Below are 25,295 nucleotides of genomic sequence, written 5' to 3' on the forward strand. Positions count from 1 at the left end.
TAAATACCTGCAGAAGGGTGCTCTCCCCCCTCCAGGGGGTGAGGTGTAAGCGAGCCTCCCAGAATCCTGCTCCTCACACATCTGCTGTAAGCACGCTCAGCCCTGTCCTGACTGGCCTCGGCCTACCATCCCTGTGTGGGCAAGTAAGGGAAGGGTGAGACTCTGGGAGGTCCACGTGGCTGCCGCACACACGCTGGGATATCTATTTCTAGGCTGAAGGCCTGTACCAAGCCATTTATAGCCTTGGAACCAAGAGCTGGCCAGGAGGGCAGGAACAGAGAGCCAGGTCTGTTCTGATCTGAGCTTCATCAATAAAGAAGAGGTGCCCCTGTGAGTTCTTAATTCCAAGGGTTTCTATCTGCAGCTGTAGAGTGTAAAAGAAAAAAAGTCCTTCCTGGCTAACTTATGCAGCCACCGGAATATCCAATAAATTAAGAATGAATGGGGGTAAAATCAGGCTATCCACTGGTTAAAACATTATGCAAACATTAGAAATGTTTACTTTAATTTTTACTATGAGCATATATTACTTTTAAAAATTTAATGATGTAACAAAATGGAAAAGAGCTAATGATTTAACAGTAAGTGAAAAAAGTAGGCCATAAAGGTGTTTAATTACAACTACAAAACACAAAGACCAGTGCCAACCTCTACAGAATGGAGGAACTCAACCAGAATGCTCTTGATAGTCGTTCACCTCCATTTCCCTAACCTCCCAGCATAGTTAAGTATGCAACAGCTATCTGTCGTTCTTGAATAAGTATTGGGATTAGAGGTGAACTCACGTGTTTTCCAAATTTGCTATATAAAAGATTATGTAACTTTTATAATGAAAAAACATGAAAGTATATAAAAATAAGACTGATTTCAGGGAATTCCTTGGTGGTCCAGTGACTGGGACCTGGCGCTTTCACTGCCTCGGGCCTGGGTTTGATCCCTGGTCGGGGAACTGGGATCCTGCAGGCTTCGCGCAGCAGCCAAAAAAAAAAGACTGATTTCAACAATTCAACAACCCACAAACAATTTAGACAGGGGAAGGGGCTTTAACACTGTTCACATCAAATGTCAGATCTATAATAAATTATGGTTATAAACAGGAAAACCAAGTCACTTAGAAGAGTGGAATCTGAAGTTACTGGAATAAAAACATAAACTCTTCCACGTGGAATGACAGGCTTATCTTTAACACTTCAACGTTTTCGACGACTCTCAAATTTGTAAATAGCTGGGGAGTTGACTGTTTCTTTCTTCACCTTCACCTTCTGAGTTTTATCCTACAAAAGAGTAAAAAGTTACCAGTAAATAGTAGGAGAGGTCTGTGTAAAACAGCAAGTTTAATAAACTACCTATTAGAAAGCCCCTAATTCAGCCCGTCTCAATGTTCAAGAGAGACAAAGCCCTTTGTCCTAAGGCATCCCCGACGCGATGAGTCAAGTTCTCCCCTGGGCATCTATAATGAGGCTGGCTGTGCAGAAGTTCTTGTGAAAATTGAGAAGAAAGGTACTTAAATCACTATCTTGTAGGGCTTCTTCTCTTACGGAACCCCAGTTGAGAAAGGCAGACCAAAATGATCTGCAAAGCTGAAAATCTTGACATTTAGAGGAATGATAATATGAAAGGGGCACCTTATATTCCTTAGCTCTGCTATTTAACTACACAATGTTGTCTATTTTTAAACACCAGTGAGTGACACGCACTGTTTTATTAACCTGTTTAAATGTTACAGATAGCTGCTCATAAGCTATAAAGTTCATACGCCACCCGATCCTACCCTTTGCTGTTCCAAAGCACTGACTAATAAGCAAGCCCCTTATTACCTTCTTAATCAAGGAACATTTCAACACTGTCAGAGTAACAGACACTGGCTCAAACCACTGCCCCTGAGGAGCAGACATTTTCACTGGGGTTGGTTTACACACAGCTGAAATCCAGTCTCAGTTTAGAACTTTACAAGGAAAAAAATAAAATAAAATAAAATGAAGGCCTAAGGCTCTCTCTTCTCACCAGAAGATCTTTGCGAGTCTGAATTTTCTGTGCAATAACAAACAATTTCTTCTCGCGCTCAATCCGCTGTGTCAGGCAGTTATACTGCTTTTGCCTCTCTTTCGCTATTTGCTGCAGAAGAAACACACATTTTCAGTAAAACAATTAACAGGGTAAAAATGAGTAAGAAACTGTTTCTTAATCCACTTGGGCCCAAACGCATAAATGGTTTCATCAATTCCCTCCTTACCCCAGAATCAACGTAACAAGAGACTCTGAAGTTGGCCATTTTAGGAACACCACATTCCAGAGCTCCATGGAAACTTGGAGCCTTGCCCATGGACACAAGGCTCACCTGGAGCAGAATCAGGACTGCGCCTCGAGTCTCACAGATGCCAGGAATCTTTCCACTACTACACTGAGCTGTCTGAGCGTCCCGGTTACCTAACGTGCAAGAATGAACCAGTGCTGGAAACCCTACACAATGAGTAGAGAAGCAGAGAAGGGCCACCAGGCAGTGTGCTGGTGTCAGAACCGCGGAACTCAGGGAGCAGAAGGACTCTGTCAGTGGAAGCCGACCTGAAAATTCTCACTGCTGATGACCCCTCGAAGACCAATGGTCCTTCAATGTGGGGGGATCACAGACCTCTGAGAAACTGATGAAAGCTTTGGATTCTTTCTTGACATAAATGTATATATGTATTCGTACAAATTCATACAAACGTATATACCCAGTCACACAAAATTTCAAGGTGGGAAGAAGGTGTTCATAGACTTCCTAAAGCCCATTCATGGATTGCTCACCCCCTCCAAGTTACAGACTAAAAATTCCCTTGCAAGCCACCCACCAGCAGTCTCTTAATAAAAATAATTTTGCTTTAAACAAGACAGTCAAAAGAAACAACACCACTAGACAAAAAGGACAATCCAAACCTTCCCAACTTCTCAAAAGGTAAGATGGTGAACTATTCTACACAGGACTTTGGAACACCAATCTCTTCAGGGACTACTGAAATACTTGAAAAGTGTCGGCGACACAGCTAATTGAAAATACAACTACATGACAAAGAGGGTTATCACTAGAACACCAGTCAGCCGGCTCCCCGGCTGGAAGTGTTATCTACACAGAGGGGAATATTACTGGGCCTTGGATTTAAACAATTCACCAATTCTAGCGTAGTCTCACAGCAGTGGTTTCAGACAGCTTTTGTTTTCACTTTATTGCACAGACTGTTGATTTATGGGATTACCCAATATAATCAAACTAATTAGGGGTATTTATATTACTAAAGCAAGTTTAGCTGCCTCTGAGCTGGAGAAGCTGCTGTGAAATTAAACAAAGCTGATGCAGTGTGAATGATTCAAATCCAAACAGAACAGCTGTCTGCTTGAAACACACTGACAGCATTTTTTTAAATGAATCAGTCAGAAGTGAGAGTGCAACTCCAGAAGACTTGGAGAAAAAGCATGTCTTCTCACAAACCCAGTTACAGTGATGGAAAGCACAGTAAGGACAAGTCAATACAAAAGTTGGGGTACAAATGCAGAACATGAAAGACCTTTTGATATGCATATTCACTGTTAAAGGTTTAATATCAAAGTATACCAAATCCCTTCATCTTCAGTGTCCCCTCCTTTCTCTGCCTTTTAAAACTGTTGGCACCTGTTACAAGCATTGAAAGCACAAAGCCCAGGGTCAGAGGTAGGATTCAAATGCAGACCTAGGGAATTCCCTGGTGGTCCAATGGTTAGGACTCGGTGCTTTGCCGGGGCCCGGGTTCAATCCGTGGTCAGGAAACTAAGATCCCGCAAGCCTCGCAGCATGGCCAAAAACAAAAAACAAAAAAAACCCCCGAACAAATGCAGACCTAAAGGCCAGAAAGCTCCTGACCACTATGCTACACGTCCTCTAATCTTAGAAACTAAGGAACCCTTCTCCACTTCCGTTCCCATCACCAACTCCTCCTTCCACTTCTCTAAGAGAACTTAGTAAGTTTTCCAAAAATAATCATCTTAAATGCAGTAGGGAGAAAAAAAAAAAGAACCTAGATTCCCATAAACTCAGACCTGAAGAAAAATGGAGAAAATTACCTTAAGTCGAGTCTGATTGTTAACTCCTTTCACTTTCTCCTTCTGCAAGGTCTCTATCGTAGGTCTGTTAAAGACTCTGTCGACTAGTTCTGGAGCTGTTCGCAGGTGAGTTGCAATATCAAACTGTTCGACTAAAAGTCAAGACAATCCTTAAGGCGCTGTCTCTGACACCAAACAACACAGACCAATATGCTAGACTGTCCCAGAAACTTTCAAACATTTCATACCTTCCTTTTTGGTGTCAAAAAAAAACACATGCTTCTTCTGTTGCTTCCCCTGGAAATCCAGCAGATGGAGCTCTGATTTTAGTCTTTCAATTTTCTAGGATACAGAATATGGTCTCATTTTATATTGGGTTCTTCTAGGGTATCAGAAATGAATTTGCACACGTTTAGGCCATTCCACATCATTATCACCAGCCAGCAAAGAATCTGCTTCATTCTTTTAAAAGAAAGGACCACTAACATTTATCAAGCACCAACCACATGTCAGGTAGGGGGCTAGCTAGGCACTACACAAAACTCATTTAATCCTTACAACAATCCTATGAGATAGAAATGTGGAAACAGCCCCAGGGAAGTTAATTTGCCCATAATCATGGGGCTAATGAATGGCAGAGCCAGAGTTTAAACCTAAGTCTGTCTCAAACTTGACCTCTTTCCACTCCACCATGCTGACTATACTTTTAAACCATTATCATAATTAAGTGTACTTTAAGATTGGAAATGCCAGAAGAAATCAACTTACAACTCGAGATCAATGGATTTCTATTTCTCTTCTTAACCAACAAAAACATATCAGAATAAAGAGTTTTAGTTGTTACCTTAGCTTCTGCGACCCTTTTCATTTCTACATATTTGACATCCTGAGTTCTCATTAGTTTCAGCTGTTCTGCAGTTACTTCTTCCTTAGTCTCCTTAATAACATGAACTCCATCCTAAAATCCAAATTTAAAAGATACGTTTCCTATTAGATTAAAATCATTAATAAGTTGTTGGCATAGTTCGTGGCTGGAACAAAGACAACCAAAGGCAACATACAACAGCAACACAATGCACCAGGCCCCCAAGACACACATTCAATTCAGCACCTCCAATCACCCTCTCAGAATAGCTCCAGGCATCAGACAACTGCAAACGCATGCTGCTCATGAAGGGGCAGCTTTGCCTTTTGCATGATGTCCAGGAGCACCTGACCAACTGGAGAAGAGCTAAATAAAAGCCCAGGGTCCTAGCTATCCATCTCCTCCCTCATCCTTATTTTCCTTGTTGAGTTGGAGCTCAAAACACCAACTGAGGGACTGCCCTGGCAGTCCAGTGGTTAAGACTCTGTGCTTCCACTGCAGGGGGCATCGGTTCAATCCCTGGTTAGGGTACTAAAGATCCCACATGCCATACGGCATTGCAGGGGAAAAAAAAAAACCAACTGATCCATTAGGCACCCACCTGGAGTTTAACCCGAGTCATTTTATAGTAGAATTCATCTGGATTTTTTTCAAGAGCCTTCTTCCGGAGAGCTCTAAGGTATTTTTGCTTTTTCCGGTAGTCACTGAAAAGCAGGTTAAACAACGTTCATGGCAAAAAAGAAAAAAAAAAACCACAACAAGCAAATTTTACAAGCATCTAATGATACATAAAAAATGAAACTCAAAAAAGCCAAAGGAGTGACTACATTCGACCCACACTCCAATGTCACACTCCAGTGTCAGATGTTGAGCTCATCTCTTTGTGGGTCCTCTCCTATCCCTGTTCTACCTGGAATTAACAGTCCCCATTTCACATAAGTTTTACTGCCATCTACATCATTACAGGGAGAGACCCAACAAAGCACAGATTACAACTCCTCAGACGGGGTTCTGATGCAAGCTTGGGCACCGAGTGATCAAGTAAGATTCAGAAACTACACGTTGTAGTATAGCATAGTGACTAGAATCGTGGACTCTGGAGCCAGACTGTCTGGGTTCAAACCTTGGCTCCACCACTTCTGGCTGAGTAATCTTGGATAAATTAGTTAACCATTCTGTATCCCAACTTAATCTGTGAAATGGGTGTGATAATAATAGTATCCCCAAAGACTGCTGGAATAAATGCATGTAAAAATGGTAACTCTCTTAGAACACTGCCTGGTCTAATGACAGCACTCAGTTATTATTATTTGCCTGAAAAACTCTGGAACCCAGAGCAATCCACTTAATCCATCACCAGCTGCTCCGGGGGCATAAAAAGGACCTCAGCTGACATGCATGGCTAACAAATAATTATAAAATGTTTTGTAAATAAAGTGCTAAGGAAGAAGAATAGGGATGATTGTTTTATAAAATGTTTTCGAAGTTCATTATCACCCACACTCAGTCCCATGAATCCATCTTTCACATGTCTTCATTCCACACCACACATGGTGATGTAAGAGACTCCAACAACTGGAATGTTAGATTCTATCTTGAACTTCAAGAAAAGGGAGAGAAAAAAGATTCAGCTTTTAGCTCAAACACCAAGGCAGAAGCAAACCAAAGCCACTCTGAGAAAACGATCTGGAGCAACATAATAAAAAAAATTCTCAATGCAACTACAGTTAAATAAATAACGCTCTGCCTAAACAAAGAGAGACGTTTAGGGTCGCAGAAAAGTATCTGACAGGCTGCCAGAGCTTTGGCCATTTTATCAATGGCAGGAAATATCCCCTGCTGGACACTCAGGCAATTCAGCTGTAGTACAGGGAGGCTGTAAGCTTTTCTGGCAGCACGGCTTCCAGAAAGACTGTACTCACTCTGCACGAAGTTTGTAATCTTTCTTTTTCTCCAGCAGGCCCAGATGTTTTCGAAAGCTGGGCTAGAAGACAAAAGGGAAAAAAAAAGTGCTTAGTTTCCTCAGCAAACACATACCCGAATCAACAGTACACCTGACAGGAACAAGAATCTCTGGAGCGTTCAGTAAATCCACGTCCTGGCAGCCAATGTGCTATCCTGTTCCCTCCCCTCCCCCAAATGGGCACTGCCCAAGGATGAGAGGCCAATGCAGGCGCCAGAGAGGTCACAAGTGCTGCCGTAGTAGGCTTCTTGGCCTATTAAGGACAGAGAAAGGCAACAATGACTCGGCACTAAGAAAGCAGTTGCCAGTTGTACTAAAATTACTACAGACTTAATCCAAGGGTTTATAAAATACTATGAAGGGAAAACATAGTAACAGGGAAGCAACTGTGGTTTAAGAGAGCTAAATTTAGAGTCTGAAGAACTGGGTTCAAATCCAAGCTTTACCTCTTAACAGTCTGTGACTCTGGGCACTTCACTTAACATCTCTGAGCTCCTGTTTCCTAGCTATAAAATAAGAACAATAAGATCTACTTCTCACGACTATCCTGAGGATTTAATGAGCCTCTGTAAGTGGTAGCTGCCCGCACACAGCCTGGCACATAGCTGGTGTCCAGCATATGTGTACTGTTATTATTCTAATTTCGGTACTAAGCATGAGAGAAAACCAAGTATGACAGAAAATACTTTCTCTGATACAGAACTTGGATAGCATGAAGGTACAAGGATTAAATCTTGGTATTATCTTTCTACAAGCTATCACTACTTGAGCACTTAACCTACGGCAAGGTCAGTGCTAGATGCTTTTGCCTACATCATCATAACAGGCCACATTTATTAAGAATTACCATTACATTTTAGGAAAATGTGAAAACATAAAATTAAAAGAAAGAAAAGAAAATCACTATAAAGAATTTGTATGGGGACTTCCTGGTGGCGCAGCAGTTAAGAATCTGCCTGCTGGGCTTCCCTGGTGGCGCAGTGGTTGAGAGTCCGCCTGCCGATGCAGGGGACACGGGTTCGTGCCCTGGTCTGGGAAGATCCCACATGCCGCGGAGCGGCTGGGCCCGTGAGCCATGGCCACTGAGCCTGCGCGTCTGGAGCCTGTGCTCCGCAACGGGAGAGGCCGCAACAGTGAGAGGTCCACGTACCGCAAAAAAAAAAAGAATCTGCCTGCCAATGCAGGGGACACAGGTTCGATCCCTGGTCCGGGAAGATCCGACGTGCCGCAGAGCAACTAAGCCCATGTGCCACAACTACTGAGCCTGTGCTCTAGAGCCCGCGAGCCACGACTACTGAGCCCTTGTGACTAGAGCCCGTGCTCCGCAACAAGAGAATCCACCACAATGAGAAGCCCCCGCATCGCAACGAAGAGTAGCCCTCACTCACTGCAACTAGAGAAAGCCTGCGCCCAGCAATGAAGGCTCTACACTTCCAAAAATTTTTTTAAAATTAAAAGAATTTGTATGTACTTTTACTTTGCTTTGTAAAATCTAGGAGTTTTGACATTCCCAGAAGGTAAAAAAAAATTCCTGTTCTCTTGTTAGGATGAGTATGTAACATGAGTAAATAAAATTTTTATCAAGGTGAAAAAAAAATGAAATACTGTTACAAAGCAATCTGCTATGCTCCTTACACACAATGTCATTTATCCCCAAACAATCATGGAAAGTGGGTAAAGCAGGCACTACTATTACCCCAATTTTCCAAAAAGGGAATGAGGTTTAGAAAACAACTTGCCCAAGACCATAGACAAAACTAGTAAGTGGCAAAGCTAGAACGAGACCTATTCTATCTGGGGCCACAGTCTGATCTTCCCCACCCTCCTACACTGCATCCTCTTCCACTTTGAATATTCTTGATGTTTGAGGCAGTACATAAACTTCTCTACTGTTTAAACTTGTATAATAACTTGAGTGGAATTTTTTTAATTTATTTATTTACTTGTTGGATGTATTGGGTCTTCGTCGCTACACGGAGACTTTCTCTAGCTGTGGCGAGCAGGGGCTACTCTTCGTTGTGGCGTGTGGGCTTCTCATTGCAGTGGCTTCTCTTGTTGTGGAGCATGGGCTCTAGGTGCGTGGGCTTCAGTAGTTGTGGCACGCAGGCTCAGTAGTTGTGGCTCGTGGGCTCTAGAGTGCAGGCTTCAGTAGTTATGGCACACGGGCTTAGTTACTCCATGGCATGTGGGATCTTCCTGGAGCAGGGCTCGAACCCATGTCCCCTGCCTTGGCAGGCGGATTCTTAACCACTGCACCACCAGGGAAGTCCTTGGGTGGGATTTTTAACAGTCTCCTCTCTCATCCTCTACCTTGAAGTGATGCAAGAAATAACTCAATATTTAAAATAATACCCAAGCCCTCTCTTGATCATTATTATTTTAATTATAGCAGACAAAGAGAAGTTAACAGAGAATAGAGAAAGAAAACTCAAGGGTCAAAAGAGCAACAAAGTGGGCTTCCCTGGCTCTCGTCAATGTGTTTACCAACCTTTCCAGCATGGCCTCCTCCTCACCTCTCCCACAAAGACCCTCTATTCCCACTCAGACATGGCCATGTCATGCTCTTTGCCTCTGTCTTGTCTACGAATCCAAATCAACTACCCACAACTGTGCCTTTGGACACACTATTCAACCTCTTTAAGCATCAGGTTCCTCATTTGTATTGATACAAATGAGGCTAACATCTGCCTCACAGGAATGCTGTAGGATTATACAAGATAATCCTTGTACAGCATGTTGGGCTGTACCTAGCATACAGTCAGTGCTCAAAAAGTGACAGTTATGGGACTTGCCTCGTGGCACAGTGGTTAAGAATCCACCTGCCAATGCAAGGGACATGGGTTCGAGCCCTGGTCCGGGAAGATCCCACGTGCCGCGGAGCAACTAAGCCCGTGTGCCACAACTACTGAGCCTGCGCTCTAGAGCCAGCGAGCCACAACTACTGAAGCCTGTGCGCCTAGAGCCTGTGCTCCGAAACGAGAGACACCACCATAAAGAGAAGCCCGCGCAACACAATGAAGAGTCGCCCCCGCTCACCGCAACTAGACAAAGCCCACACTCAGCAACGAAGACCCAACACAGCCAAAAATAAATAAATAAAATAAATTTTTTTTTTAAAGTTGACAGTTATTATCATCGCCTTCCAACAAGTTTCACTGTGATGCTTTCTCTCATCATCTCTCCTCTTCCCACTCATGTTCCTTATTGAGCATTTTTGTTTGTTTTTTAATTTGGGGTTTTTTTTCCCCTTTCTTTTTTTTTTCCCCCTCTCATTGGGCATTTTTTTATGCATCTCTTATAAAGTTGCTTCTTTATTCAACTTTTAGTAGCCTCTGGATTCAAAACACTTGGTCTGATCCCTGGCTTTGCTGATTGCCACCTACAGCTGTATGTCTTTGGGCAAATTACTTAACCTATCTGAGCCTCAGCTTCCCCATCTGCAAATGTAAGAAAATAATAGTACCTACTTCCACACACTCTTGAGAGATAAATGAGATAATAAGGGTAAAGTATTTTGCACTTTGTCTGGCTCTGGCACACAGCAAGCACTTCTAGCTGTTATTATTTTTAGACAGATCCACACAGGGCTCCAAACAAGGTGGCAAATTATCGATACACTACTCCCAGCACACCACTGAGCATACAGCAAGTGCACAATAAATGTCTGATAAATGCTATTAAGCAGGAAGACTGAACTGTGGTTGGGAGGCCTTAGTTCCATCCCATCCATCAGTGACACAGCTTTAGACACATCATTCTCTTTCTCTTCCCCATGTGTAAAATGAAATTGCACCAGACATCCCTAAGGGCCTTTCTGGATCAGATATTGTGTGATTCCTGAGAACAGAAGAATAAATTGATTCTGCATATATTAAATGAATTTCCACTCAATCTCTCCACACAGACACACCCTCCACAGAAGTCCTGCAATTGTTTATTCGGTCTGAATTTGGTGTTTGTGACTGGGCAAGTCAATTCTGTTCTTTGGACCTCAGTTTCCTCATCTGTATAATGGGGTTGGAAAACACCAACATTACATGGTGAGACATAAACAAAAAGCCTACGTGGAAGATCTCCATGGATCTCAAAGCCCAGGCATGATGATGATAGCACATTAATTAACTCCAATCTCTTCGGGATCAGCCCGCATACACAGCGGACAGGGCTGAGTATCTTTAGATGTGGATTCCAGTTCCAGCGGGGACACTTATTGGCTGTGTGAACTTTGACCTCAACTTCTCCAGAGAAGATCAAGCACTTTACACACAGTATCTCATTTAACTACTTCAACGAAACCTTGCAAGATAGCTTTGATTATCTCCCAGGAATAGGGACAGCTGTGCTCTCCTAGCTAGAACGACCACCCACTCCTCCCCGAACCGCGAGGGTCCGCCCCAGCCACGCCTGCGTCGTCAGCATATATTTGCATGTATTTACAAGCAACATCTCCGCACAGAAAAGGCGAGGACCCGCAGCTGGGTTGGTGGGGGGTAGGGCCGGGGCGAGAACAGCACATGGGGCCACCGGCCAGCGTTCGTGGGGCCCGTGCGGTCCTACCTGGCTTCGCTCTCTGTGTTCCCGCTGCCGCGACTTAGCCGCTTTCCGAAAAGCCGCCGCCATGTCTGCTCAGTCCTGGAAAAGCTCAATAGACAACGCCGGGTCCGCACCGCCTCGTCCACTGACCCTACCGGATATAGGCCAAGCCGCCAGAGGTTTAGAACCGCCCCCTTCCTTTCTGCAGCCTATCCAGCGCCTGCCTTTCCGGAAATACGTCATCTAGCAAAAGGCGTCCACCCCAGGCTGCTTCTGGGAAGTGTAGTTCTCTAGGTCTAGCCTCGTGACTCTACAACAGCCAGTTCTTATTCGCCAGAGCCTGTCCACGTGTACGGTGAGTTCGCCTTCGTGATCCGCTCCGTTGGCACCTGGGAGCATCGTGGCTGGCACTGTCCTTGGGGTGAGCTGGGCCTGGAGTGTGCGCATGTGCAGTCGACTACAGCTCTGCTCCGTTTGCCGTGTTTATGCGGTGTATTTGTATACACTGCTAGGTATAAGATAGGTAACTACTTTAGAACTGACTGTATAGCACAGGAAACTCTACTCAACGCTCTGTGGTGACCTAAATGGGAAGGAAATTCAAAAAAGAAGGGATATATGTATATGTATAGCTAATTCACCTTGCTGTATAGCAGAAACTAACACAATATTGTAAAACAACTGTACTCCAATTTAAAATAATAATTTTTTTAACATCTTTATTGGAGTATAATTGCTTTACAATGGTGTGTTAGTTTCTGCTTTATAACAAAGTGAATCAGTTATACATATACATATGTTCCCATATCTCTTCCCTCTTGCGTCTCCCTCCCTCCCATCCTCCCTATCCCACCCCTCCAGGCGGTCACAAAGCACCGAGCCGATATCCCTGTGCCATGCAAAAGCTAGGGGCCCTGTGAATTTTCTAGTGTACCGGAAAGAGCACTCTATAGAGAGACAAGCATCCTTAAAACCATGTCTGGCTCTGCCATGTACTGGCTGTGTGACTTTTGACAGGTCGCTTTGATACCGACCAGTGTTCCTGGCTTTCCCCAATCAATAGAAATTGACTAGAGGCCAGGCAAGAAATTCAGGCAAGGCTTTATTGGGGCCCCTGCAGGTGCAGCAGGGAGCAAAAACAGGTAACAGGTTCCCTTGCTTGCTCCCGGAACTGTGGGCGTGGCAAGCTCGTTCCTTATATGGGGTGAGGGTTGGGGTGTGTCCAGGGGTCAGGCCAGAGGGGTGGCTTAGGTGTGTTCTGCCCACGCCTTTGTGGTGTTGAGTGCAGGGGGCATGCGCAGTACCCTGCTTTTGCTTCCAACACCCTTTTTTTTGCTCCTGACTCTTCAGAAGTGGCAGTTGGGATTTTTTTGGTCTTTTTGTATCTTTTGGTCCAGAATTTGCCCCAATCGCACATGCACGCAGTTACTTGGCTTTAATGAGCATCATTTCTCTCATCCATAAAACAAGGATAATAACAGCACGCACTGCTCTCCTCATAGGGCCGTCAAGGGGCTCATAGTTGAACAGAGGAGTTATATCATGGCATTAGTTGTAAAGTTCTAAGTCCCTCACACCCTCAAGATGTGGCTGACAGAATGAGTGTCAGAGGCAGTACAATGTAATGATTAGGACCATAAACCATGGAGGTGTGTTTGATCCTAACTGTTACCAGCCAAGACAAAGTTAGCTTCACAGAACCTTAGTCTCCCATGTGTAAAATGGAGGTAATAATACTATACCTACAGGATTGTTGTGAGGATTAAATGAAATAATATGTTTAAAGTCCTTAATACTGTGTTCACACATCTGCAAGTTCACTATCAATTAGAGCTATTATTGTTATTATTAGTATTACTAAACCTACCTGTAAGGATTGAGAAAGGGTTGAGCACAGCAGAACATTCCAGAGGCATTTGGCTTCTTTTCCACCACGTGAAACTAAACTTCAGCAAGTTCTGTAACTGCACCCATTTCTCATGACAGTGCTCATCTCTCCAGCTGAAGACCTCTGGAGAAATCCTCTCCTCAGTCCCTAGAGGTGTGAGTCCAGTAGGCCAGTGGGCGTGTAAAAGCGGAAAGTAGCTGAGATCTGCTATGTGAAAAGTTTCTTCCTGCCCCTGAGTCTGAGCCTTGCCCAACTAAGGCCACATGCATTAGCAAAATTCCGTCTTATTTGTTACTTAACCATTGAAAGACAAGGCCCTTCATGATCTGGCCCATGCCCACATTTCCAGCCTCATCTCAGTTAAGAAGCCCAGCCATCAGACTAGGTGGCAGCCCTAGTAGCTCCTGCCACTTCCCCTGAAGAAGGCATTGAGTGGCAGGGATACCCAGGAGAAGGCAGCTCTGCACATTGGAAGTGGGGGTGGGCCTTCAAGTCAGCCCCAGATTTGAATTGCACATCCACCACCTATCAGCTTGTGATTTAGGGCCACCTTGTCAAACTCTCTGAGCCCCGTGTACTACTCTGTAAAATAGTGATAGTAATAATAACCATCTCACGTGGCTTTTGTAAGAAATGAAGTAATGACTGCCACTTGGCATGGTGCCCTGCGTGTAGTTGGCATTTAAGCATAGATTAGTCCTCCCTCTACTCTTCCTCCCCCACGCTCTGTAGCAGTCACTCATTTTACCCTCTGCACCCACAGACCCATTGCCAGGCTTGGGGTCACTAGGCAAGTGTTTCTGGGCAATCTGAAAGCGGGTGTCTGCTCAGCTAGGAGGCCTGCACGGGCTGTAGGCAGCCCAATGGGTAAGAGTGAGCAATACACCAGAGAAAGAAGGGAGTTTTCTCACTGGGGGGAGGAGAGCTTGTGGTTACAAGCATCAGAGAGTGATTCAGCACCCAGAGGAAACCATGAGAGTCTTGCCACTCATCAGTCACCCAGGGCCTCCTTTTGTAAACCCTTCCAAGGTGAGAGAACAGCTCGGAGACCCTGAACAAGATAAGGAAGCGGAGTGGGGGGGGGGCCTCCAGGGTGAGGGAAGGGACAACCAGATCCCACTCACCCAAGGCCAGTCAGCCAGCGCTCAGGCTCTGCTTCCAGCCCCGGTCAGACACACCTGTTCCCTGAGAGAGGGGGGAGGACTGATGGGAAACAGGAACAGGGAGTCCATGAGGCTGATCCCTAGACCTGCCTGGGGCACGTCCACGTGGGTCAACGGAAATTAGAGCACGCAGGGAAATGCGAGCCTACTGGGGAGCTGGAAATGGGGAGGGGAAAGGATACAGCCCCTGCCCTACACCAGTCTCCCTCTCTCAGGCTGGGCCAAGTCAACAGTCTCCTAACTTTTCTGGGCCTCCAGACTCCAAGTCCAAGAAGCAGAATCTTAACACTTGACCAGGAAAGAGAGTGTTGGAGTGGAGGGAGTGTCCCACATGTTGAATACCTACTCTGTGCTTTCATCCAATCCTCGCAAGAATGCTGTGACACAGGGAGTCCCCCACTCTGAACAGATGACAGACTGAGGCTTCAAGAGGTTAAATGACTACAGAGGCGATAGAGCCTAATGATTAAGCTCTTTTTTTGGCATAAGGTGCTTTGACATTTGACTGTCTGGATTTGAATACAGGCTTTTCTATTGTTAGCTGTGTCACCCTTGGCAGGTTACTTACTCTCTCTGTGCCTCCATGTTCTCATCCTTAAATCACGGATAAAAATACATATTTCACAGTTATTGGAAATCAAGTGCATTAATATATGTAAAGTGCTTAGGCAGGGACTGGTGCAAAGTAAGAACTCAGGAAATATTGGCTCTGATTCAGGCAGCTCATCGGAGATTCAAGCTGTGAGTAAACCCAGAGACCCCAAATCACTTTGCTGTACAGCAGAATTAACACAACATTGTAAATCAACTGTACTTCAGTTAAAAAAAAAAAAGACCCCCCCCAACCCACCTTTGATCCAGCACCTTCCTTACTCACTCATAACTCCTCCCTTTCTGAAGGATGCTCACCTTTGCCCTCCCCTCACCCCAGAGCAAACCCCTTCTTGCCATCTCCTCCAGCCAGGCAGTCTTCCCTGCACTCCCCTGGGCTAGGAGTCTCCTACACCTGCAAGGCAAATTCCAGAGCAAGGCCCACCCATGGGCTGGCTGTGCCCTCCCTGGGCTCCAGATAGCATGTGCCTGTGGTCCAGTCTGGGGTGTGGGAGTCCAAATGGAAGCAGTGTCCATCATTCATTCATTCATCAGATATTTATTACGTGCCAGACATTGGAGTAGGTACTGAGAATGCAGTGGTGAACCAGAAGTCCGCAGTCCCTGCCCTCATGACACTTAACCGTTTAGGCATCAGGAACAACAATAATAAGGAATTAGTTAATTTTGAAAGGAAACCTGACCTCAAGTGTGACTTGGGACCCAGAAAGGTAGGCGTGTGATTCAGAAGTGGGAGAGGAGGGTACTCAGCAGCCCCAGCCTGGGAGGGAATGAGTCTCTGCTCTGAGAGCTTGGCTGGACCCAGCCTGTGGGATGGGAGAGCCTCTGTGGGCACCTGAATCTCTACTCTAGACTCTGAGGAGGTTATTTCCAGGGTTGGTTTGCTGTCTCTTGTTTTGCTAACAGCACAGCAGAGCCTCCTCCTCCCTCCCCCACCCTTCCAGATCGAGGCTATTTATTCCTAGTGACAAGCCTGAGGATCCCAGGGGCGGTGGCCTCAAGGACCTGGAGGGGCCTTGTGTCCCTGGCAGACGCCAATCCTCCCGCCCGGGCAGGGCACAGGGAGGAAGCCAGAAGGTTGGAAACTGTAGAGGTCGGGGAGGACTTCCCTCCACCGCCCCTGCAGCGCCCCATCCTTGCACACTCCTCACACCCCTTCCTGAGAAGCTCAAAAATCATGGGGCCAAGGATTAGGGTCTCCCCTAGGCCTCAAAGGTCAAAACTGTTCCTGGGCACTGTGGAGACCAAGGGAGGATTTCTCTGTCCCACGATGCAGCTGGAGGTGAGGAGGTGGTTACTTCTGTCTTCACCACTCAGGGTTGTGGAATAAAGCCCTTTGAAGGTCAAGGCCCTATAGAAGGAGTCCTTAGACTTCACTCCTTGTTTCCAGAGAACACCTTCGTTCCCACTGACAGGGCCGCGACAGCAGGGTCAAAACCACCCCCTCCAACAGGCTGGAATAAGTCCTCTTTTACGAATTAGTGCTGAGTGTGATCCCTGGGGGTAAACTGCGAGGGGGAGGGGACACGAAAAGGACATGAGGACCCTCTGGGTCCCCAAATGGACCTTGGTCGGCTGCCTCCTGTATCCCTTGCCTGAGACTGAATACAGCTAGCCGCTGGGGACTGGGGTGGGGGGAGGTAAGGAGAGTGGGGAAAGAGAGGGAGGACAGCAAAAGCTGCAGGGAGGGGACAGGGGCGGGGTCCTGGCCGCCCACGAAGGTTGGTAGAGCCAGGTTAGGCCCGGCGGGCCCAGGGGGCTGGGGCAGGCTCCAGGCTAAAAGGGAGGTGGGGGCGGGGTCTGGCCCCCAGCCTCCAGGACGAGGGCCGGGGGCGGGGTCCGCACCCCGCGGGCAGGGGAGGCCGGGGGCGGGGTCCGGGCGGGGCGGGCCCCCGCGCTCACTTCCTCGGGGAGGGCTTGGGGCCGCGCTCCCGCTCGCCCACACAGTCCGTGCGCCGCCGGCAGCCTCGCCGGCAGCTAGCTCGGTCCCGCTCGGCTCGGCCCGCGGGTAGGAGGCGCCGAGGGACGCGGCCCCGGCTGCCCGCCACCCCCCGCCCCACGCGAGCGCCGCGCCCCACTCTCGCCGCCTGCCTCGAGGTGAGCTCCCCGCCGAGCCCGGCTCCCCATCCCGGCTCCCGGCCCCCGCCCTCTGGCGGGAAAGGAGAGGCGGCCAGCCGGGGGTTAAGGGCAGCCGCGGCCCCCGCCCCCTGTCCCCGCCTGGGTCCGGTCGCGGGCGCAGGGAACACGCTAGGAGGCGGTGGCGCGCGGGCGCCGAGCCCCGGGGGTCGCCCCCGGAGCCGTACCGCTCCGGGCGCTGCAACGCCAGTTAGGTGGGGCAGGGGGCCAAGTTTGAAGTGGAAAAGCGAGAGTCGAGAGAGACCGGGAGGGTTCGAGAAACCGGCTTCCAGAACGCCCGGTGGAGCAAGAGACCGAGACAAGACAGGAGCGGCGAGCTTAGACAAGGAGGCTGCGGAGATACCCGAAACAGGGACTGAGACTTGGGCATAGAGTCACCGGGACGCAGACCCGAGGCGTAGGGTCCGACCCAGGTTTTGTGGAGCGGAGCATTTTAGGAAGAAGCATGCCGTGACCCCAGACGTGCTGTCAGCCCTCTCCAGGGCCTTGGAGGGTTCTGGGCAAATGAGGGGCCCCGAAGCTTAAGCTTCATTAACCTTGTGGTAAACCAGCCTCTGAGAGGCCTAGAAAGACATCCAGAGACTGGAGACAGACACGCTCAGGCATACAGAGATGCTAAGAGATAGAGAAGGGCAGTGGGTAGGGACCAAGACATTCCACCCTTTAGAGACCCTTGAGGTGCCAAGACTTGGGCAGACAGTGGTAGAAATCCACAGAGGCTGCCGTGGGGAGATAGCCAGTCAGAGACCCAGAGACACGGAAACATACAGACAGCTGCTGAAGTGTACAGACACAGACGTGCTGAGTGGAGCAGAGCTAGACGCCAAGAGACAGATGTCATGGAGGGGCAGTGACAGTTTTCAAGACAGACCCCGCGGGACTCAGGCCTGAAAGATTGGGAAGGGAGGATGTGGGGAAACAGAAACACTGGGCCAACTGAGCCCCCGTGAGGCAGAGGACCTGAGACATGAGACAGTAAGACTCGAAGGAGCCCTACGCACTCTCCGAGACAGCCCCAGCTTATTTTTAAACTCAAATCTTGGACGCGCTGCTTCAGCCCTGGGGGACCCGGGGTGAATGAACTGTTCCTCTTCTGTCCCCAGAGCAGCTGCTGGATCCTGCTTCCCACCCCCTTCTCCCAAACCGCTCTGACTCCCAGGCCCCATGGCGGGGGCGGGGAAGAGAGTGGAGAGTTTGGGGTGGATGCCTAGTAGCAGGGGTGAGGGTGGGGGGAGTTTGATTTCTCCCCTCAAGTCCCCTGTCAACTCCTGGAAGCTGGGGGAGGGGTCTGTTCTGATCCTGAGTCACAGCTGTGGGACCTGGCCAGGGTCCTCCTGGACAGGGGGGGGTGGAGGGGGGCGAAGGGGTTGAGCGGTTGGCATGGGTACTTGGAAAGACTTCTGGGTGTCTTCCAGTCACAGGGCTGGCAGCTGGGGAGAAGAGCCAGGCTCTTGTACTAGTGATATCATCCAGCATCTCCTGTCCCGCTGCTCTTAAACGCTGACCACCCCATCCACCACCATTTCTAGGGAAACAGGAAAGGGCTCCAGGCTGGGAGGCAAGGGACCTGAGCTCTCTGATACCTGAGTGACTTTGGGCATGCCCCTGCCCTGTCCCTGGCCTCTGTGCTCAGCTGTAAAATGAGGATGATACCCTATCCCGCCTGCCCTTTGTGCGATCTGATAGATGGTGGGTGGGTGGGTGGGAAAGCGCTTTGTGAGAGGCAAAGCAGCATGCAGGTGTGTACACCTGTGTACCTGTGTTGGGGGTTTCAGAGTTATGCTCACTGGAGTCAGACTGGCCCCACTGGTCTCAGTGAGCCCCACGGCCTGGGCCTCTTCAGCTCCCCCAGCAGAACTAGGGGGTTCCCTTTTTGTTCTCTCCCTGGGCCGCCGCTGAGAATGTCAAGGTCAAGTCCCAGGCCAGCCCCCTGACCCAGGCCTGGCTGTTGACTGACCCCCGTATGAGTGAGGGGCTAATAATAAACACTAAGAGCTACCATTTACTGACTACTTAGTATCTCCCAGGTGCTTTCCAAGTATCATCACATTTAAGCCTGGCAACAACCCTAGGAGGTAGGAGGTAGTATTAGATGGGGAAGCAGGCTCAGGGAGCTTAAGTGACTTGCCCAAGATCACCCAGGTTTATATTTCACAGCTCAAGCCTCTACACAGCACATGCCACGGCCATTATCCAGCCATTTTGAGCTGCAGGAGGTTCACGGGGAGGGGTCAGATGTGTGTGTGGGTCAGGTGTAGGCAGGTGTGTGTGTTGGGGGCAGCGGCCGAGAGCCATCTGGCAGACTGAGCGCTCTCCCCCCGACCCCCCTACCAGCCGTGAAGGAATACAGGACTGGCTCCCTTTAGTCCCCCAGTCCTGCCAGGGAAAGGGGGAGGGGGGAGGGGCAGACAAAAGGCAGAGACAGGTGGGCCTTGATAGTGCCCTTCACTCTGTCCTCACCAGAGTCCAGCTGGACAGACTAGGGGATTCTGGGAAAGAAACAGAAGCCACGCCCATACCCTATTTGGGGTGCCCCTGTCTCAGAGTGGTGACTGCCTCCCAGTAGGTAGGCCTAGGGCTAGTCTGGACCTGGGAAGATGACAGAGCTGTTGGGGGCCAAGCCAGGAAGGAAGGAAGGGCCCAGGTCACTTGTGGATGGATGCATGGCCACACTCCACCTGTGTGGCCCCCGCTGCCCAGTGGCTCACAGCCCAGGCAACCCTCAGATGTTGGGCCAGAGGAAACGCAGGCCTGAATGGCGAGGAGCGGACTGAGGTGGAGGGATACCCTCCACCCTCCAGCATAGCCCCCAGCCCAGAAGTCCCGGCTCTGAAGACCCCGACTCCTGGCGGCCTCATGCCCTGGCCTGGGGTATGAACTGAGTGTCCTCCCATCGTACAGAAGGGCAGCTGTGGGTTCATGAGCCACCCCTTCAGAAGAGCCAGGCCCCCAGGCTTGGGGCATCTGCTGGCGCCTGGAGTCTGAACTCCAAACCAGAGCCACGCTTGTTGGCTAGAATTTCCTGCGGGGGGGGGGTGGCTGAGAAAAGGAGGGCTTCGCCTTCAGCGTGAGCCAGGCCAGGCTCTGGGGACTGCCAGTTACTGGGGTCTAATGTGGAGGAGTGTGTTGGTGGGTTCCTTTGTACTCCTGGGGCCCATCTGCAGCTGTGAGAACATCCCCTTCCTAGGGTCCAAGTGGTTCCTCTCCACCCACCCCGGGATCCCAGTCCTCAGAGAGCAGGCTTCATGATGGAGGAGACTGGGGGTGGGGAGCTCTGAATTTGGGGCTAGAGACTGGAATCAGGGGCAGCAGAAGGGACTGGGAACCCCACTTCCTCACCCTCCCTACTCCCCAAGCTCCTGCTGCAGAGGCAGCTGTGTGGATGACCTCATCCCACAAACATGCTTTGTTCCTGAGAAAATGGAAAGTGTCTGAGGTTTGGTGGGGGGCTGGGTGTCTGCAGCAACAGCGCTCAGGGCTCCCCCTTTCCTGACTGCCCACCGTAGGGAGGCCTGATTGGAGAGGAAATGTCTTCAGTGGCTCCCACTCTCTCACCCTTCACTCCCCGGCCCCAAACCCTTCAAAAAGCTGGGGAGAGGCTGTCTCTCCCAGAGGCAGGGAGAGGGAAATAATGACCCAGGGGATGGAAAGATTCTGGGGCTTTGCCAGTCGCTGCCAGGAGTGATGACCGGCAGGAGGCACACTGCATAACCTCCAGTTCCCCTCTCCGTCCCCAAGCATCTCATTTCCCTTTTTTCCTCCCCTGTTGGCTGGCAAAACCTGACATCTGGCCATCTGTGCTGCCACAGCTGCTGCAGGTGTTGCAGGCCAAGGCTGCCCAGGCTGGTGTGACCAGAGACCCAGGGGGAGGTGGAGGGGGTGAGGGCAGAGGGTCCAGCTGGGGAAGCTTGGCTGTGTCCAGCCTGCAGGATTTCCTTCCTGCTTAAACCCAGGCTGAGCCTCTGAAGTCCTTGTTGCTGGATTCTCCTGGGAGGGGAGGCCCAATGTGATTTCTCCCATCAGCCTCCTCCACCTCCACCATTCACTGGCCCAGCATCCTTCTTACATTCCGCTGTTTCCTGGCTGGGGTTTGGGGGGTGGAGTGCAAACAGCCCCATCCTCATCCCTAAGCTTCCCACTCCAGAGCTCTGGGTATACCCCTAGGGTCCCTTCCTGGGAGTCAGGAGAGGGTGAGAGTGCTGTTCATATGGGACAGGGTGGGGTGGCTCCGTGTCCTTGCTCTTACCCCCTTGGGGACAGTAGGGACAGTGGAGGCTAAACTCAGGCTAAATGCAGGGGCAGGAAATGAGTCATTGACCCAGGAAAAGCCCCCTCCCCCCAGTTCTGCCAGGGCCAAGATAAGAAAAGAACTTCTGCTTCCTGGTTTTTTCCTGACCCCCTCTCATCCCCAACGTTAAATACAGAAATAAACATGCAGGACTCTTTGTGTTCCCAGAAACACCCATTCCCCATCACCACCTGCTCTGACCTGGCATTTCCTATGCCTAGTTCTTGCTTTTTTTTAAATGCGGTGGGCTAAGCCACAGCCCCTCTGGGTGACCCCTGCCCCACCTTGTGTCCCTAACAGGGTTCACTCACAGCCACCATGAGTGAGGCCTTTGACTGTGCAAAATGCAGCGAGTCCCTGTACGGGCGCAAATACATCCAGACAGACGACGGACCCTACTGTGTGCCCTGCTATGACAACACCTTCGCCAACACGTGCGCCGAGTGCCAGCAGCTTATCGGGCACGACTCGAGGGTAAGGACTGGACCACACAGGGCAGGGAGTGGGTGGAGGCTGGCAGGAGGGGGCGAAGGTGCCAGTGCCCCTGCTGTGCTCCACACAGGAGCTGTTCTACGAAGACCGCCACTTCCACGAGGGTTGCTTCCGCTGCTGCCGCTGCCAGCGCTCCCTGGCCGACGAGCCCTTCACCTGCCAGGACAGCGAGCTGCTCTGTAACGACTGCTACTGCAGTGCCTTCTCCTCACAGTGCTCCGCCTGCGGGGAGACCGTCATGCCCGGTACGTTCCCGGGGGCTCCCAGGGGCTCGTTGTGCGTGGGACTGGCATGCCTGGCATCTGTGTAGGGTTCTTGTAAGGGACTGGCATGCCTGTCTGATACAACATGGAGGCTTGGTAAAGACCTGCACACGCAGCACGTTCCTGGAAATTTACTGTGTGCAGTATCTGTTGTGCTTATTTGCTCTTGGGAGCTTAGCACGCACAGGGACTGACAACGCATGATACACACCTGGGGGCTTAGCGTGTTTGGCACACATAGGAGCTGCGAGTGTGCTGAGACTGTCAGTTTGTTGCATTGGGGCTTGGTGTGTGCAAAGACATATAAATAAAGGGCTTAACATGTATGGCAACCTGCATGGCTAATAGAATGTGAAGATTTAGAACACGTGGAGATTGGCATGACTAGGATATGCCGGGGCTTATTATGTTCTGAATCTATCACGTCCGGGGCAGAACTCCGTGTGGGCAGGGACTTGCTTGCCTCGTATATGGAGTCTTTGTGTGTGTGCTCACACTATCACATCTGGTATATAAGCGCTTAGCATATACTGAGTCATCGTGCCTGTGACCTGGAGGCCTGGCGTATGCTGAGATCGTCATATTCTGGTACATGTGGGGACTTCACCTATGCCAAACCCTCAGGTCTAGTTTATGGGGGCCTAGCATGTGCTTAGCCAGCATATCCAGTGTTGGGGGGAGGTGGTTAGCATGTGCAATAGATGCGGTGGGGATCCTGCTGCAAATGCACGGACACCACCCTGTAGCCTGTGGGAGCAGCGGGGACCCTCCTCGGGGGGTGGCAGAGGGTGGCACTCAGGAGCTCGGGACTCAGCCTCTGAGTGGGACCCCTGTTCCCCACAGGATCCCGGAAGCTGGAGTACGGAGGCCAGACGTGGCATGAGCACTGCTTCCTGTGCAGCAGCTGTGAGCAGCCGCTGGGCTCCCGTTCCTTTGTGCCCGACAAGGGTGCTCACTACTGCGTGCCCTGCTATGAGAACAAGTTTGCTCCTCGCTGCGCCCGCTGCAGCAAGGTGGGGGCTGGGCCGGCGGGGCGGGGGTGCCGAGCTCCACTGCACACAGGGGTGGGGTGAGCAAGGCTCTGTCGTGGGGTCGGAATCCCCACTCCCCCTGCTGACAGACGCCGCCCCACAGACACTGACGCAGGGTGGCGTGACATACCGTGACCAGCCCTGGCATCGGGAATGCCTGGTCTGCACCGGCTGCCAGACGCCCCTGGCAGGGCAGCAGTTCACCTCCCGAGATGACGATCCCTACTGTGTGGCCTGTTTTGGAGAACTCTTTGCACCCAAGTGCAGCAGCTGCAAGCGCCCCATCACAGGTGGGACAAAGGGTCAAAGGACAGAGTGGGTAGAGTGTAGGCAAGGGAATGGGACCTGGTACTGGGTGAGGCCGAGGGACAGGACCGCCCACCCTCCAGATCGCAGAGCTAACCTCCAGCCTCCCTCCAGGACTCGGTGAAGGCAAGTATGTGTCCTTTGAAGACCGCCACTGGCACCACAGCTGCTTCTCCTGCGCCCGATGCTCCACCTCCCTGGTGGGCCAGGGCTTCGTGCCGGACGGAGACCAAGTGCTGTGCCAGGGCTGCAGCCAGGCGGGGCCCTGAGCCAGGGCTCCTGGGCCCAGGCCCTCCCAAACCAGGGCTCCAGGACTAAGGCTCCTTTTCCAAACCACCTCTGGGACCCAGCCCCTCCCCAAACTGGGGCTACCCCTGGGCTCCAGGATTCAGCCTCCCCACTCCAACATCCCCAATCTGGTACTTCTTGACCCAGGGCCCCCAAACTTGGGCTCTTACGGAGCCTCCACCATTCAAATCCCCTCCCCAAGCCTGAGCGCCAGAACTCAGTCCTCTCCCTATGGTCCGGCTTCCCCTAAATCAGAGCTCTGGGACCCCAGCCCCCTTCAATCTAGACTTCTCCCCTGAAGACTTTAGGTCTCCTATGGGTGCCTGAGAAGTCCTCCGAAGTGGACTGTACTCAGGCTTGACACTCCCCACCCCCATCCCACCGCTATTCCCAGGGATGGGGCTGTCTGGGCAGCACATCAGGGGTTCACTGGTTAGGGGGTCCTAGGGTACAGGGTTTTGTCCAGCCCTTGCTGTCGAGTGTTTTCTCGTTTCATTTCATTTCAGCTCCATTCTGCCCAGAGATGGGCAGAGGGGTGGGTTTGGCTCACCCCCCTTTCAGATTCTGCAATAAAGCAGTATGAGGAAGCGAAGGCCTCTGTGTGTTTGTCTGGGGGTGGAGGGGCAGGGAGGATTCCTTCGCACACCACGGGACTCGGAGGCTCTTCCCGACCTCGACCTCCTCCATGCAGGGCAGAGGAGGAAGCTGCCAGGCGGGGTGGGAAATCTCTCCCGAGAAAGGGGATCCCCGCGGCCGCTACTGTCCCTCTCAGGCTTAGCTGGCTTCCCCCCTGCTGGCAAAGGGCTTTTTCCTCCAAGTGGGGAAGGGAGGGGTTTGGGGGAGGTTCCGGACAGGAGCAGGGCGGGCCGACGGCGTTGGGTTCTCCGTCGGGTACAAATCGCCCCCCTCCCTTACCATCCCTCCCCAAACCCCGCCGAGCACCGGGTGCGGATCCCCAATCTGGGCCCAGACCCTCAGCCCCCCTTCCCCCTCTTCCCGAGGATTAGTGGAGGCGGCCCGGGATCCGCTCGCGGCCGCACGTTTTTTGCCAAAAAAGGCAAGGATGCAGCTGCACGCGCCACAGGAACATCTGGATCCGATTCCCGGCATGAATGGGTCATGGCCCCGCCTCCCCGTGATTCAAGGGCGGGGGCGGGAATGAGCGAGGGGGGCTATCCCCCAAAATGGGGAGATGGGGCGGAGCGCTGCTCCCCTCTCCCGGCGTCCGACGCCCCTGCCCCTGCTCTCTCGGCGGCCTGCGGTCTGGGCTCCGCGGTCCAGACCGTCGGAGCCCGACTCGTGCGCACTGGCTGCGGCGCAGGCTGAGGCGCTCACGTACCGCCAGCGGCCTTCCCGGGTGGGGGCCCGCGCGCGGGGCGGGCGGACCCTCGGCGCCCTGTGGGGGAGGGGCCCT

General features: G+C 50.8%; 2 protein-coding genes across 5 annotated transcripts; one reads left to right on the top strand and one right to left on the bottom strand.

Annotated features, from left to right (window-relative positions):
• Window positions 1–483: 483 nt before the first annotated feature.
• On the bottom strand, window positions 484–11,598 carry UTP11 (UTP11 small subunit processome component). The gene is made up of 8 exons (XM_060140491.1): window positions 11,439–11,598; window positions 6,841–6,902; window positions 5,520–5,622; window positions 4,898–5,011; window positions 4,302–4,395; window positions 4,075–4,205; window positions 2,005–2,115; window positions 484–1,274 (listed from the first exon to the last, which is right to left on the bottom strand). Exons 1-8 carry the CDS (start codon window positions 11,499–11,501, stop codon window positions 1,191–1,193), a joined length of 762 nt encoding a protein of 253 aa, XP_059996474.1. The 5' UTR covers window positions 11,502–11,598; the 3' UTR covers window positions 484–1,190.
• Window positions 11,439–24,468, top strand: FHL3 (four and a half LIM domains 3). 4 transcript variants are annotated; one of them, XM_060140490.1, is made up of 6 exons: window positions 11,439–11,769; window positions 21,802–21,975; window positions 22,064–22,238; window positions 23,100–23,269; window positions 23,391–23,577; window positions 23,708–24,468. In XM_060140490.1, the coding sequence occupies exons 2-6, from the start codon at window positions 21,820–21,822 to the stop codon at window positions 23,860–23,862; spliced, it is 843 nt and encodes a 280-aa protein (XP_059996473.1). In that variant the 5' UTR covers window positions 11,439–11,769; window positions 21,802–21,819; the 3' UTR covers window positions 23,863–24,468. The 4 variants fall into 4 exon arrangements, with proteins under 4 accessions (XP_059996473.1, XP_059996472.1, XP_059996471.1 ...); XM_060140489.1 differs by lacking the exon at window positions 11,439–11,769 and adding an exon at window positions 16,956–17,085; XM_060140488.1 differs by lacking the exon at window positions 11,439–11,769 and adding an exon at window positions 17,024–17,174.
• The last annotated feature ends 827 nt before the right edge of the window (window positions 24,469–25,295 follow it).

The sequence above is a fragment of the Lagenorhynchus albirostris genome, chromosome 2, assembly GCF_949774975.1.
Source record: "Lagenorhynchus albirostris chromosome 2, mLagAlb1.1, whole genome shotgun sequence".
Taxonomy (NCBI): domain Eukaryota; kingdom Metazoa; phylum Chordata; class Mammalia; order Artiodactyla; family Delphinidae; genus Lagenorhynchus; species Lagenorhynchus albirostris.